Source organism: Oryza glaberrima, chromosome 12 (assembly GCF_000147395.1).
Source record: "Oryza glaberrima chromosome 12, OglaRS2, whole genome shotgun sequence".
NCBI lineage: Eukaryota > Viridiplantae > Streptophyta > Magnoliopsida > Poales > Poaceae > Oryza > Oryza glaberrima.
In genome coordinates this window covers 21323237-21336400 of record NC_068337.1, presented here as the reverse complement: position 1 = coordinate 21336400, position 13164 = coordinate 21323237, and the positions used below count along the sequence as shown (strand labels likewise).

The window sequence follows — 13164 nt, the reverse complement described above, 5'->3', positions numbered from 1 at the left end:
CAACCATTGTTACAACGGTCAGTGGACATGCCTCTTCCCTGTTGATCTCCACAACCATTATCGTCGCCTATGCATGCTAGGTCTGGAGAGGTTGGTGGCGTGGTGGCTTTGTCTAGGACCAGACCTTCTGCAGCGATACATCATCGATGCCGCCGGCGCCGTCTCTCGTAGTCATCCTACCTAGCATCCATCACGATTTCACTTTGCTTCCTCAATGGATTTTTTTTCTACCACTTGGGAGTGGGAAGGGAAGGTCGAGTGCGTCATGTGCGTGTGTTGTTGGGTCGGGCTTGAGTCGACGTGGCAAAGTCGGTGGTATTGCGGTGGCGATGGTTTGTGCCAGACTTGGAGAGGGAGAAAATGGAAATTACTTATCACTCGGCCATATAGATTGTCCTAGTTGTCATGCCACATCAGCAGAAATGTAAAGAAAAATATCAAGAAAATTTCTCCCACTGATGTCAAATTTCTAAAGATAAATATAAAAGTGGCATTTAGAGAAACATAACTTATAGAAGTGACAAATAATTAAATTCACAAGTTACACGGACCTTCGGTTCCACTGAACTCAAGCTCTAGCATTCCGCTACTTTACATCGCTTTGATTGATTGCCTGATGCGTCTGGGTATTTTGGAAATGCGGTGGAATTCGCATGGGCAAATAAGTGCAGTGCAGTCGTGCAGGTACTGTGTACTATAGCCTCTCTCTCTCTCTTTGCCCTGTGTAGCTAGTGTGGTTGGACGTCGTCCTGCTCCTGCCTGCCTCGTCTGCTGCATGCAGATGCCGCAGGGCAACGCAGCCTTTGTCTGCCCGCGCGCCCGAATCGCCCACACACGCATCACGCACGCCACGCCACGTCGTGTCTGATCCGTTTCACCCAAACCGGGCCTCTCTAGTCTCTAGCCCCTGCACGGGCACAACTGCACCGTGCGCGTTGCACGTACGTAATATATGCTGTGCCGCGTGCGTTGGACTTGGACATCGAGTGCGCGCGAACGCCTAACATATTTTTGTGATCATTAAACCGTGTGTGCTTCTGCTCTGAAATTCTTATAGCATTTTTTTTGTTACTAAAAAGTATAAACATATATCTTTTGTTAGTAATACTAGTAGTAATATTCTCACTTTGTTGGAGGGTAGATCAACTTGGTTACCACTTGTCACTTCCTCAAAAAGGAAAATAGGCGTTAGGATACAGGGTAGAGACTATTCGTGACAACTTGACTACTTTATTTATTGTATTCCTTTCAAAGAAAAATGTGCGTCGGCATGCAATCGTGTAATTATACTTCCATTCAATTGTTAAGTTACACAATACTATACCTAGTTGAAACAAAGAAAATAAAATGTGATCCACATATATTATATACTTATTATTCAATAAGTAAGCTACACGGCTATACCTTCACAAAACAATAGAAGAGAAAATACATGCTAATATAGTAACTGCCGACTAGCTTATCACAATTCTCAAAATAAAAAATGTCACAAACTACAATTTTCATTATTTAATAGTGAATGCAATATTTCAGTACTCACTAAATTACAAACAATTTTAAGGAAGACATGTAACGGCTGAAACTAAACTAGGAGTACTGTAGATTTGAAGAGCAGAAAGTGACAAATAGGGGATGCATCATCGTCGTCATCCTCCACCTCAACCTCATCCGTACGCGCCATCCCAACCTCCTCCTCACCTTCACATCCCCCAAGAACGATACGCATGGGACCCACCCCACAACCCCCAACCCACCTCCCACACGCACCAATCCATCACCCAACCCCCACTGACACCTAGGCCCCACCCCTCCAGCCCCACCACCCGGCCCCATACGTCAGCCACATCACCCAAACCAACCCCACGTAAGCAAAGTAAACAAACCCCCCTCCCCTTCTGCTCCGTGGCAGCGCGCTGTCCCCTCTGCCTCTGACAACGCGCAGCGCCACAACGAGACAAGGAGGGTGCTCGTTGGCCCCACCTGCCAGCGACACAGCTGAGGAGGGTTGGGCCCACCTGGCAGTGACTCATCGGGGATTTCAAACGCGGGTGGGGGGTTGGGTTTGGTTTTGGCGTTCCCGTGTCCGCCATGATCATCGCTGCGAGCCTAGCTTGCCCGAAACGGCAAAGCTACAAAACTTTTTTCTCTCGAGAGAGAGGGGATGCAAAAGCTGATTCCTTGCAGCGGCAGGAGTGGGTAGTCGCAGCGGATCAGACACACGAACAGAGAGAGGACGAGAGAGAGGGGTGGAGCAGACAGCGAGTACTTCGCTTTTGTTTGGTTTGTCTCCTTCCCCGTGGTGAGTTGGTGGAGGAGGAGGAGAGGGGTATTTGAGATTGGAGAGGAGGAGGAGGAGGAGGTTGGTGCAGTGCTGGGTGCGGTTCGGGGAGAAGCTACCGCGGATGGGAGAGGTGAGGCGGCCGCGTCCAGCGATCGATCGAGGGGATGGTTTTTCGCTTGAGAGAGCATTTGGTTTGATGTTGATTCTGTTTGGGGGGTTTTGGTTGCGTTGTTTCTCCGATCCGTGTGGTTTTGGCCTTTTCTGGGAGTTTCGTTTTGTTTCCTCGGAGCTCTCGCGAGCATGGCGTACGTTGCCTCTGTTGCTCGCCGAGGCGACGAGAGGGGGGAGGAAATGGTGCTCCGATTCTGGTGGTTTCGTCGTGAGATGTTAGGGTTTGACGAATCCTCGTGAATTAAACTTGCCGTTATGTATATTGCGATGATGACGGTTTGTTTATCCCTGCCTCTCTCTTTTTTTTTCGCTTGTGCTTTTTGCGTTTTGTGCGGGTTTGGGAAAATTTGTAACTGGCTTGCGGATGCTTTGATCGTGCGGTTTGATTTCTGGATTTTGGATTGATTTTGCCTCATTTGACAAGGATTTTTGACCCTTTCCCGTGCAAAGTAGGGGAATGCTTCATCATTTTTTTTTCTTTTTCAGAACTTCCATTCGGATTTGTCCGATGCACAAGTCATCCATGCGTACTGCTAATATGCGTCGTCCAGTGTTTTGGCGCTTCTGGAACTTGGATTGACCAGTGCTAGGGTTTTAGGTGCTGTTCGTTGATGGCTCATGGCTTCATGCCTTATTTTCCTCTTTTTTTTTCGTGGAGATTTGGGTTTTTGTGATGATGTGCATTCGTGTGTATTCCACCTATTTGTGGTGCCACGATTCGACCAATTTCAGCGGGCGTGCGAAATTTCAGCGCGTTTTTGAAAAGTTTTTGTGGTTTCATACTGTTTCGTTTGTTTTTTTGCTGCGAGCCTGCGATTCGACGTGTGTTTTGTTTTTTCCCACGTTTTTTTTTGCAATCCGAGCGAGATTCCAAGTTCCTCCTCGTATCGAGCAAACCTTCCTTGCTGGTGTTTCCCCATCTTCCGTAGCTTCGTTTCAATCTCGGGCGTCTTGTCACACGTCACGACGTGTCATTCGTTTCTGTGTCTGCGACATCATGTGATTCTCTGAGCTTTCGATTCGATTCCCCGTGATTTTACGAGGGCTTTTGTCTTTGGAAGCGAAAGGAAATTGCAATGGCGCTCATCAAATTTTGGTCCCTTTCCTGCTTGTTTTCTTGCACCTTGTCGTGCCTGCTTAAAAGCCGAGGCGACCGATGGATTCGTGGAATTCCATTCTTGTGTATCTGTCTGCAGTTTCAGTCCCATCTCCTGCTTCTTCCGCTTGCTGCTTTTGTTTGAAAATGTTTAGCGTACAGTGCGGGGATGGCTCGAGTTTCGTGGGTTTCTTTCGGTACAGAGATGATATTTAGTTTGTTGATTTCGTTTATATGTGCCTATGAATTTTCGGTTGATGCAAACTTGAGCGAAATTTATTTATGTGTTCGTTGTGTTCATCTGTGTTTGAAGAGTTCGTTTTGTGGTTTGATTTTGTCAGGGCGCGAGTGAAGAGACCGGGAGCATGGATCGCGCCAAGGCAGCGGCGCGCGAGGACAAGGCGGCGGCGGCGGCGACGGGGAAGGAGACCGCCGTGTCCCGCGCCGTCGCGGAGGACGACACCGCGCTGCTGCTCGCGGCGGTGGGAAGCTTCAGGAAGGAGGCGATGGGCCGTCTCCGGAAGGGCTCTGACGCGTCGCGGATGCTGGACCAGGAGATGTCCACGAGGCTGCTCCACCTCGCCTGCAAGCACGACGCCGTGCAGTGCGCCAGGCTCCTCCTCGAGGGAGGGCACGGCATCACGGCGTCGCCCGTGGACGCCAGGGACCAGCTCACGCGGACGCCGCTCCAGGTCGCCGCCGAGGCGCACTCGGCCCGGTGCATCGAGCTGCTGCTCTCCAAGAACGCGCGCACCGACCTCAAGCTGGTCGATGGCCGCCCTCTTGTCGCGCTCGAGATCGCTCTCTTAAGCAGAAGGTGATGGTGACCACTGAGCTCACTTCTCAAGTTCTCTCCATGCAATGGCTGTTTTTCTGACTGATGTTCTTATCCAGAGCTCAAGTTAAATGGACACTGGACAACTCCATTGAAGATCTTCTGTCATCTCTGCAAGAAAAGGTTTGTATGGTTACTAGTACTACTAATGTTCATTCACTGTCTCATAATTGGTCCATAGATCTTCTCACACAAAAATGTCACCTTGTTCCATGTGTAGGATCTGAATGCAGTGAGGCTCCTGGCAGAGAAAACCAGAGAGGTTGGGGAGGTGGCCTACAGATATGCCATGGAAGGTCGTGTTACTGTGTTGGCAATGCTGCTTCTGGTGGCTGAAGAGAAGATATCGGCACCAGTCAGTGTAGTTATAGAGGGCGTCAGGACAAAGAAATCAATCTACTACTCTATTGTGGATGAGGCTCTGTCCATTGGGGATGCTCCAGCCCGGGACAGCAATGAGAGGAGAAAGGCCCTGCTCAGTGAGATTCAGCTACTTAACCAATTTGGGGCAGCGTTATGGAGAGATCGCAACATTGACAAGAGAAGCTTGCCCCCTCTGCTTAAAGCTGCCAAGGTACCTCTGTTCATATTGCTGTTCTTGTTGACAGTTCACAGAGCTATTTCAGAATTTCCTTGCTTGACACTTTATATGGTATGCATACTGATGAGTTACAATTAATACCATGTAAGCTGAGCTTTTGAGTCATTTTCATGCCCTGCCCAATTTCAAAACTGATTTTTCTCCAATTATGGTCCATGCAAGAATGCTTAAAATGTGCTATGCTTAAGGTAAAGTTTTTAGTACTACAACTGTATATACACCAGAAGACTTTCTTCTGACTGACCTTTCTACTGTAGGTTGGAGATGTAAATGTCACAAAGATGCTCCTGATGGGGGATGTTGATGTCAATGAAGCCGATCCTGAAGGGAACACGGCACTTCACTGGTGCCTTAGTGGTAGCTCAAGCACACAGGAGCCAAGGTATGCTATTAGAATTTTGTTCTATCAACTGTTAAAATACAACATACTAGTTCTTACTGCTATTTGCATTCTCTTTACTTAGTTGTCTTCTGTATTTGTGCAGGATTGTGTGGCTCCTGCTGAAGAATGGTGCCAGAGTTTTCCAGGGGAACAAACTTGGTCTTACACCAGTACACAGCGCTGCAGCTAAGGGAAATTATAAAGCTCTTCAGGTAGCCTTTTGTTACTTCTACTCACACGATGGCATTTTTTGAGCTTATAACTAATTGATAGTATGTTTGTTTGCTCTGTAAGTCACTTCTGCTTCATGCTCAAGATTGTGTTGATACTCCTTCCAAGACCAAAGAAACCCCATTGTTCTTAGCAGTGAAGAATGGTTCTTTGGACTGTGTAAAGCTTCTCCTGCGTTCTGGGGCTAGCACCAAAGTCCAGAACCTAAGGTGGGTAATATTTGGATTTAAGAAGAATATGCTTCTGTTTGATGACTTGATGCACTTACCATCCTTTGACATTAAACAGAAAGCAAAGACCAATAGACGTGGCAACGTCCCAAGATATGCGTTTCATTCTTACCTCTGCAAATGTGGCTCCATGTAAGATATTTTCTGACATTTAAAGATATTTATCAACTGAAATCACAAAAATGTTTGTAGTAGTGCATACAATTAGCAGTGTTCGATTCAATGAAAAAGATTTCAAGATTGGTTTCCTGTTGGTTTTACTGCATAATGATCAATACGCGGCAAATACCTTTTCAACTGAAATATATTCTGTTTGTAGGGAACCGTAGCTCACATCCAAAAAAAAGTGTGACGAATAAGGAAAGCTGCAAAGAGTTCCTGGAAGATTTTGGTGATTATGACAGTGATGATTTAAATGAAAGGTATGTCCGGTGCATACTGCATGATTTATATTAGATCTTCCATTCTTTTGCATACTAGAACCTTTGCTTCTCATCCTACGTTTCAAACTAATATATTTATTTTGATAATGTGGCAGCTTTACTGGGCTTAAAACATCAGCAAGCCATCGGGATTTCCGGTCTAGTAATGGTTCTGCCCAAGGGGGCAAGAGTAAGAACCATTGTGCTCCCAAGCAAGGTTCCAAGTTTGTGCCTCGGGTAAACAAACATACTCTGCCTATATTAACCAATTCCCTTTTTCTTCACATGGTCTGCCTCTTATAAGATTTTCTTTTAGCCTAATCATTGGCCGAAGCACGACTACACTCGGAAAATTTTTGTTGGGGGCCTCCCACCTTCTGTGGGCGCTGGTAAACTTCAGAATCCTGAACTACTTGTACTTAATAAAGTTAGAACTAATGTGTTTCTAAGTTCTAACACTTACCTTGTTTTGTTCTTCCTGGCAGAGTACCTCACTGAGTTCTTCACTGCTGAATTTGGACCTGTGGAGGAAGCAGTAGTCATTGGGATAAGGATGGGTGATCGGGTGCAATCTCGAGGATTTGGTTTTGTAAAGTTCAAAAGAGAAGAGGATGTGATAAGTGCAAAGGAAACTCATCATGTGTACATGCTTGGGAAGAGAGTGGAGGTAAAGGATGCTGTTGCTAGAGGATCCTTGCCTGCAGAAATCCAGAAAACTGCTCCATTCAGGCACCACAGCCAGGAGGTTCCAAAGGTAACTCACCATCTGTTGGATGGTGAGCTAAAGGAGGAACATTACATTAGGAAGCGCCGGCCCTTGCCAGAGAAGTGTCTTCCATCTTGGTTCTTTATATTCAGGAAGTGGTTGCCAGGATTTCTTGCAGATGCTACCGAACGACTTGGAGATAGGTACCCATTGAGCTCCCTGAAGGGTGATTTCAGAGCAATTTGCAGAATGGAGCTTGATCATGGCACACTTGGTTATCCTAAGCTCAGTGATTTCATGCGTTCCCTTCCTGGTATCTGCAGAATGTGTGTAGTCCCTGTAGGAAGTGGTCCTGCCACACACATGGTCCTCCTTCCACCGGTCTCGCGACCGAAGTATGTACCCTTGCTGGAACCATTCTCTTTTGATCATGATGAGCTCCCAGAATCAGTGTCAGATCATCAGTCCCCGAGGTCTCCACTTACCACTAATATCACCGAGGACTCCCCTCGTAACACAGACAGTCAGCAGGGTGATACTTGCAGTGAGAGCAATGTGCAGAGCCATCAGGGTGATGAGTGCTGCGGGAGCAACACCGAAAGCCAGCAGGATAGTGCTTCCACTGACAATGGTAGCTTACTGAGTGAAGTTACTGTCAGTACCCCAAAGCCTGATTCCATTGAGTCCATACCTACAGGAAAATCTGATTTGATTGAGCTTGTACCTACAAGAAAACCTCATCTGATTGACACAGTCACTACAAGAAAACCTGATTTGATTGTGACTGAACCTACAAGAAAACCAATTGTGATTGAGCCTGTGCCTACAAGAAAACCAAGTGTGATTGAGCCTGTGCCTACAAGAAAACCAATGGCGATTGAGCCTGTTGTGCCTACAAGAAAACCAATTGTGATTGAGCCTGTGCCTACAAGAAAACCAATTGTGATTGAGCCTGTGCCTACAAGAAAACCAATTGTGACTGAGCCTTTGCCTACAAGAAAACCAACTGTCATTGAGTCTGCATCTCTTACTCAGAAGATTGTTTCTGAGCCTATGAGGAAGACTGATTTGTTTGAGTATGGACTTGCAAGGAGGATTGGTTTGATTGGTTCCAGACCAACAACATGCTTCGTTGACTGTCCAGTTGAAAGGCCAGCAGTAACTCCAAGCAACTGTGAGGCTGATATGAGATTCTCTTTCTTCCAATCACAATGGGACAGGTTCCTGGTAAGTGATCTTGTGAGATTTACATTGCTTAGTTGCTTGGACTGAGAACTATGCCTAACTTGGTTCTTTCTACTTTAGGCTCCATATCCCAAGAGTGATTACTGCATCATCTGTCGATCCTATGATGCTGCGATGCAGCTTGTCCCATGCCTTCATAAGATTTGTGTTGCCTGCATGATGAGATGCAATGTCAGGGCATGCATGACCTGTGGCACTGCTGTAAGTGGAGTCAAGTCTTCCCCTGCACAGGATGCAAGATACCAATATGTGGTAATAATTATCTCCAAACAGTGGAATTTCTTCTGATGTTCCCTTTTGAAAAAATGTTTGATATATATTTATCTACTGTGTTTCAATGGGATATTTTTTCAGACTGTTAGAAACTAGCAAAGGATCAGGATGCTTACTGCTGTTTTTACTTGACCAGAGTTTATGATTGAATGTGTCTGATGTCTGATCGATCATCTGATATGCAGGGAGTCATGGAGCGTGCATCAGATCAAAGGTGCCAGCTGATGGTGGTCTGCCGTGGAGCTGAGGCGATTGTCAGATGTTCCCCCTGTATGCACAGCATCGCATGTCGAGGATGCTTCCTGGCTTCAGTAACATTACTCAAGGGCTGCACCACTTGTGGCTGCATGATTGAGCACTTCAAGTTTTGTTGAGTAGGCTTACTTCCCTGATACAGTAATACCAGAACTTACATTACTATATAGAATAAAGCAAACAGTCCCACAATCTGAAGGAGAGATCAGTTCACTCTCCTTCGATTTTGCTGCGCTCGTGGGATGAGCTAACAGGCTACTCGGTTAGGTGCGCTCACTCCTGCAAGCTTGAGGAGTGCTCTTTTTGCTTAGAAATATGTTCTCTCGCATGCTTGATGGACATGCTTCTGTAAGCTTGTGATGAGGAGTGTGTTCCTCCCATTTTGGCAAGCTTACACTATATATGCCATGTAATGTCCACTATCTATCTATAATGGCACTCTTTTTTGTAAATTCAGTACTATTTAAGTAAGATGGATTCTGTTTAGCTTTATCTCTGGGTGTTTCTGTGGTTTAGATGTTTAAGCATGTCTTTTTGTTGTTTTAATCTGCTACCGCTGGAACGTGCTGCTCTTTCTTGTGGGTAAAATTCAATTGAAGTTTGTCGTTGGATGATCTGTTGTAATGTTTTGTGTTGCATCTTTCCAGAACACACTCAGTTCCAGGCGTTCATGAATTTTTTTAATGTGTTCAGGAAATTAGGATCAGAACCGTTCTGCTTGCTTGATCTATCATTCCAGGATGATGTGACTTGGTTTCAGACAGGGAGCATTCCATGTATATCTTGCAATTGTTCATAGATTGAAGGTGTAAGGCACAAATGCTAAGTCCGTTGGGTGATTTCTTTGCATTTCAGTTGTGTATGTCAGATTCCTCTTGAAGGTCAAAGTTGAATTTTGTTAGAATGTTTAAAAAGAAGATTTGTGTATGCATATTCATTGGTATCAGCTAGGTGGAACTTGTCAATCCTTGAAAAGAGCAGGTAGTATACTCTACTTTCGGCTGGAGCATGGATTTGTATTCTTTTTCCCCTTGAATTTGATTCTGATAAACCCGAATTTAATAAAAAAGAATACTAAATATTTGATTTGTAAACTGTCTTGGCAAGATTAGTGTGGAACAGCAATATTACCTCACATGCCTTTTTTTTCCTTTTTAGAAAACCATACAAAGTCTTCTTGATCTCTTCAGCTAGTCAACTGCAGCCAAAATTCATACAAAATGTTTGAATCGTTTCCCAAAGAAGGAAATATTGACAGGAAGTAGCAGCCAGCAGCAAGTTTTGAAGTTCATATATACCCTAACTAACCCCTCTTCCCAATTTCTTTCAGCATCCGGTCTCACACACATTCTTGATTCCTTATGCGAAATGAAAATCTTTCCAAATTCTCTTTGATGATTATACTCAATATAAGTAGTGCATTTGGCGACGGTCTTTCTCACCGTAGGGAAACGAAGCGTCGCCGTCGTTGCGCCGCCGCGGCATCCTCCGGGCCGACCGGCGGGGACGAGGCCGGCCTCCTCCGCCTCCGCGCAGCGGGATGAGGCCGGTGCCTTCGCCCTCGTCGACGCTCGGCCCCCGCCGTCACCGGGGCGGCGGCGCTGTCGTCGCCGAAGAGGCCCTCGCCCTCGGCCTCGCCGGCCCAGGAGCGCCCAATGCCGCCGCCTCCGCCTCCCGTCCGGCGTGGCTGTGGAGGGGCGCCGCCGTTGGTGGATCTCCGGCGCGCGGCCAACGTCCGTACCGTTGGTGCTAGATCCAACGGTCATATTTTTCACCCCATTCGGGAGTTTTACAAAGTAAAAATAACACTTCCCAAAATTTCGACAAATTATCAACATTGTTAAGTTTCAGTAAGATAGGCTCGATATAGGGTTGTCAAAATTTAATAGACATTACCAATATTCGGCAACAAACTAAATACAACCACATAATTATTATTTTTTATTAAATAATGGTATGATTTGTAATGACATGAATATAAGTACTTGGATAGGCCCAAAAATTGCTCTGTTTTGAATTGAAATCCTCTTAAACTTTCTTTTTGAACTACATCGATTTGTTTCCAAACAAAAAATTCTAAAATTCTCTACCATTTCAGTTTCATCCTCTTCTCTGCCTACAAAATCAAACCAAAAAAAAAAAAAATCGAGCAACGCATCATTCACTGCGTGTCGAAGTAAGCATCCCACCGGTGGTCGTCGTCGTCGTCGCCTCCGGGAGGGAGCCCTTGCTTGATCCTCCTGACCCTCTCGATGACGCCGTCGACGGCGACGTCGACGGCGTCCGTGAACCCGCGGGCCGACGGCGCCCGGGGGTCCCTGTACACGACGGTGGGTATCATCCTGATCACCTGCTCCCTCATCGCCGCCACCCTTGCCGCGCTCACCCGCCGGAGCACGTCCTCCAGCCTCACCGTGCCGTTGCGCACGCCGTCCTCCGGGACGAACACCGAGTAGGCGGCGTGGTCCCGCGGCAGGTGCCACCGGTACTGGGTGTAGGCGGAGCCCGGGTGGAAGAACACCGGCACGCAGCCGGCGAGGATGGCGTCGAACACCGACCGCCGCGTGTACGAGTCCCCCCGCGGCTGGAGGCAGAAGGCAGCGCTCTTGAACAGCCGCATCACGTTCCCCGGGTCGTAGCAGTCGTCGCGCCGCCCGCGCGCCCCGCACCGGAGCAGCCCGCACCGCCGCGACCGCGCGCACTGGGCGATGACGCGGTCGCGCACGACGCCGCCGCCGTGGTGTCGGTCGTGGTCGTCGCCGTTGCCACGCCCGGCGCCGGCGAACGCGAACAGCCACGGGCGGCGCGCGCGGCGCGCGTCGCGCTGCCAGGACGACACGTCGGAGGGGCGCCACGGGTGGAAGTAGGTCGGGTACGGCACGGCGACGTCGGTGCGGCGGTGCCACGGGCTCGCCTCGATGACGAGCGCCGTCATGTTCATCGCCTCCGGGAGGAGGAGGAGGCGGCTCCCCCACTGGCTCCCCTCGCCGCCGCCGTCCTCGCGGCGGAAGTCCCACGCGATGCGGCCGCCGACGAGGAAGTGGTCGCGCCCGCCGTGCGCCGCCCACGCCGGCGTCCCGCGGAGCCACTCGGCGAGGTCCTCGGCGAGCAGGTCGCGGACGCCGTTGCTGAACCCCCACAGGTAGCGGCCGACGTCGAGGCCCGGGTAGTAGGGCACGTACACCGCGGCGGCGCGCGACGCGTCGGCGGTGAGGCAGCCGTACCGCCTCATCCGCGCGTGGAAGATCACCTCGAGGGTGAACTGGTTGGTGTCGTACCACCCGGTCGCCGGGAGCACGCCGGCGCCGCCGGCGCCGCCGCGCGCCGCCGGCGGCAGCCGCGGCCCGATCCCGCCGTTGGCGACGTGGCGGCACATGTCCGTCCACTCCGACAGCGTCCGGCAGTCGCGGAGGAGGTCGGAGTTGAACCGGCTTGGCAGCTCGTGCATGTACACGTACCTCCCGGCGCACCTGTCCCTCCTCGCCGGACGCCCTCGACGACGCGGCGGCGGCGGCGGCGGCGGCGGCGACGTCGACGGTGGTGGAGGTGACGCGTCAATGATCGGCGGCGGTGGCGGCGTGTCGCCGGCGCGTTGCACCGGCAATATGACGGCCGGGAGGAAGCCGTCGCGGCGGACGGCGACGTCCGGCGACGGCGAGGGGAAGAAGAAGAGCACCCACACGACGCAGGACGCCGGGATGATCAGCGGCGCGAGGCACCGCCCCGTCGCCCGGAGCGCCGCCGCCGATCCATGCGAGCCATCCATGGCGGCGGCGGGAACCGCCCTCGCCGGCCGCCGATCACGCATGCGTCGCCGGCGTTGCCGGCGAGCCGCTCATCGTACGTGTTAGCTGTTCGACAAACTGATCGAATTCAACGCGATTTCTTCTCTCTAATTGCAGATCATCCTCCATCAATTTCCATTTTGGATTAAATCTTTTTTTCCGTACATGATTTCGTATAGGCGTTTCATGGTAAACACGTGGTTACTGGTTAGCCACCCAATTTTGATTTTATTTTTTTATTTTCGAATGGTTATGCCGTTGCTGACGTTTTATATATATAAAAAGAAGATATCCCATTTTAAGAAGAAAATATGATCAGACCTTACACAGTTAATTTATTTTATTTTATTGATATAATCGTTGCAGTTTGGAGTGCTTTTCTAAGGTTTGAGACGCATGCAAGCGTACGAATTGGCAGTGCTAATTATGGGATCATTATGCATGATGGTTGGGTGCAGGTTAGGCATGTTTCTTGAAACCATTTTTGTGTTTGGATTGCGTTTTGGTTATGAATTCATTCGTTGTGACTTGAATGATCTATAGTTTGTTATTCAGAATTTACAGGGTTTTTTTTTTTCGATTTGGTCTGTACGTCAACCGTCAACTGCTATATAAAACTTGTAAGTTAGGTTTTAATTAAAATTTAAAATT

General features: G+C 48.8%; 2 protein-coding genes across 3 annotated transcripts; one reads left to right on the top strand and one right to left on the bottom strand.

Annotated features, from left to right (window-relative positions):
- The first annotated feature begins 2107 nt into the window (after positions 1-2107).
- Positions 2108-9220, top strand: LOC127756575 (uncharacterized). 2 transcript variants are annotated; one of them, XM_052281930.1, is made up of 14 exons: positions 2108-2411; positions 3890-4365; positions 4443-4506; positions 4604-4957; positions 5242-5366; positions 5470-5578; positions 5661-5806; positions 5886-5959; positions 6147-6249; positions 6366-6486; positions 6566-6638; positions 6735-8182; positions 8261-8452; positions 8659-9220. In XM_052281930.1, the coding sequence occupies exons 1-14, from the start codon at positions 2403-2405 to the stop codon at positions 8845-8847; spliced, it is 3483 nt and encodes a 1160-aa protein (XP_052137890.1). In that variant the 5' UTR covers positions 2108-2402; the 3' UTR covers positions 8848-9220. The 2 variants fall into 2 exon arrangements, with proteins under 2 accessions (XP_052137890.1, XP_052137891.1); XM_052281931.1 differs by lacking the exon at positions 2108-2411 and adding an exon at positions 3641-3745.
- A 1283-nt stretch (positions 9221-10503) lies between these two features.
- On the bottom strand, positions 10504-12764 carry LOC127757907 (xyloglucan galactosyltransferase KATAMARI1 homolog). The gene has a single exon (XM_052283499.1). The coding sequence runs from the start codon at positions 12534-12536 to the stop codon at positions 10890-10892; it is 1647 nt and encodes a 548-aa protein (XP_052139459.1). The 5' UTR covers positions 12537-12764; the 3' UTR covers positions 10504-10889.
- Positions 12765-13164: the final 400 nt, after the last annotated feature.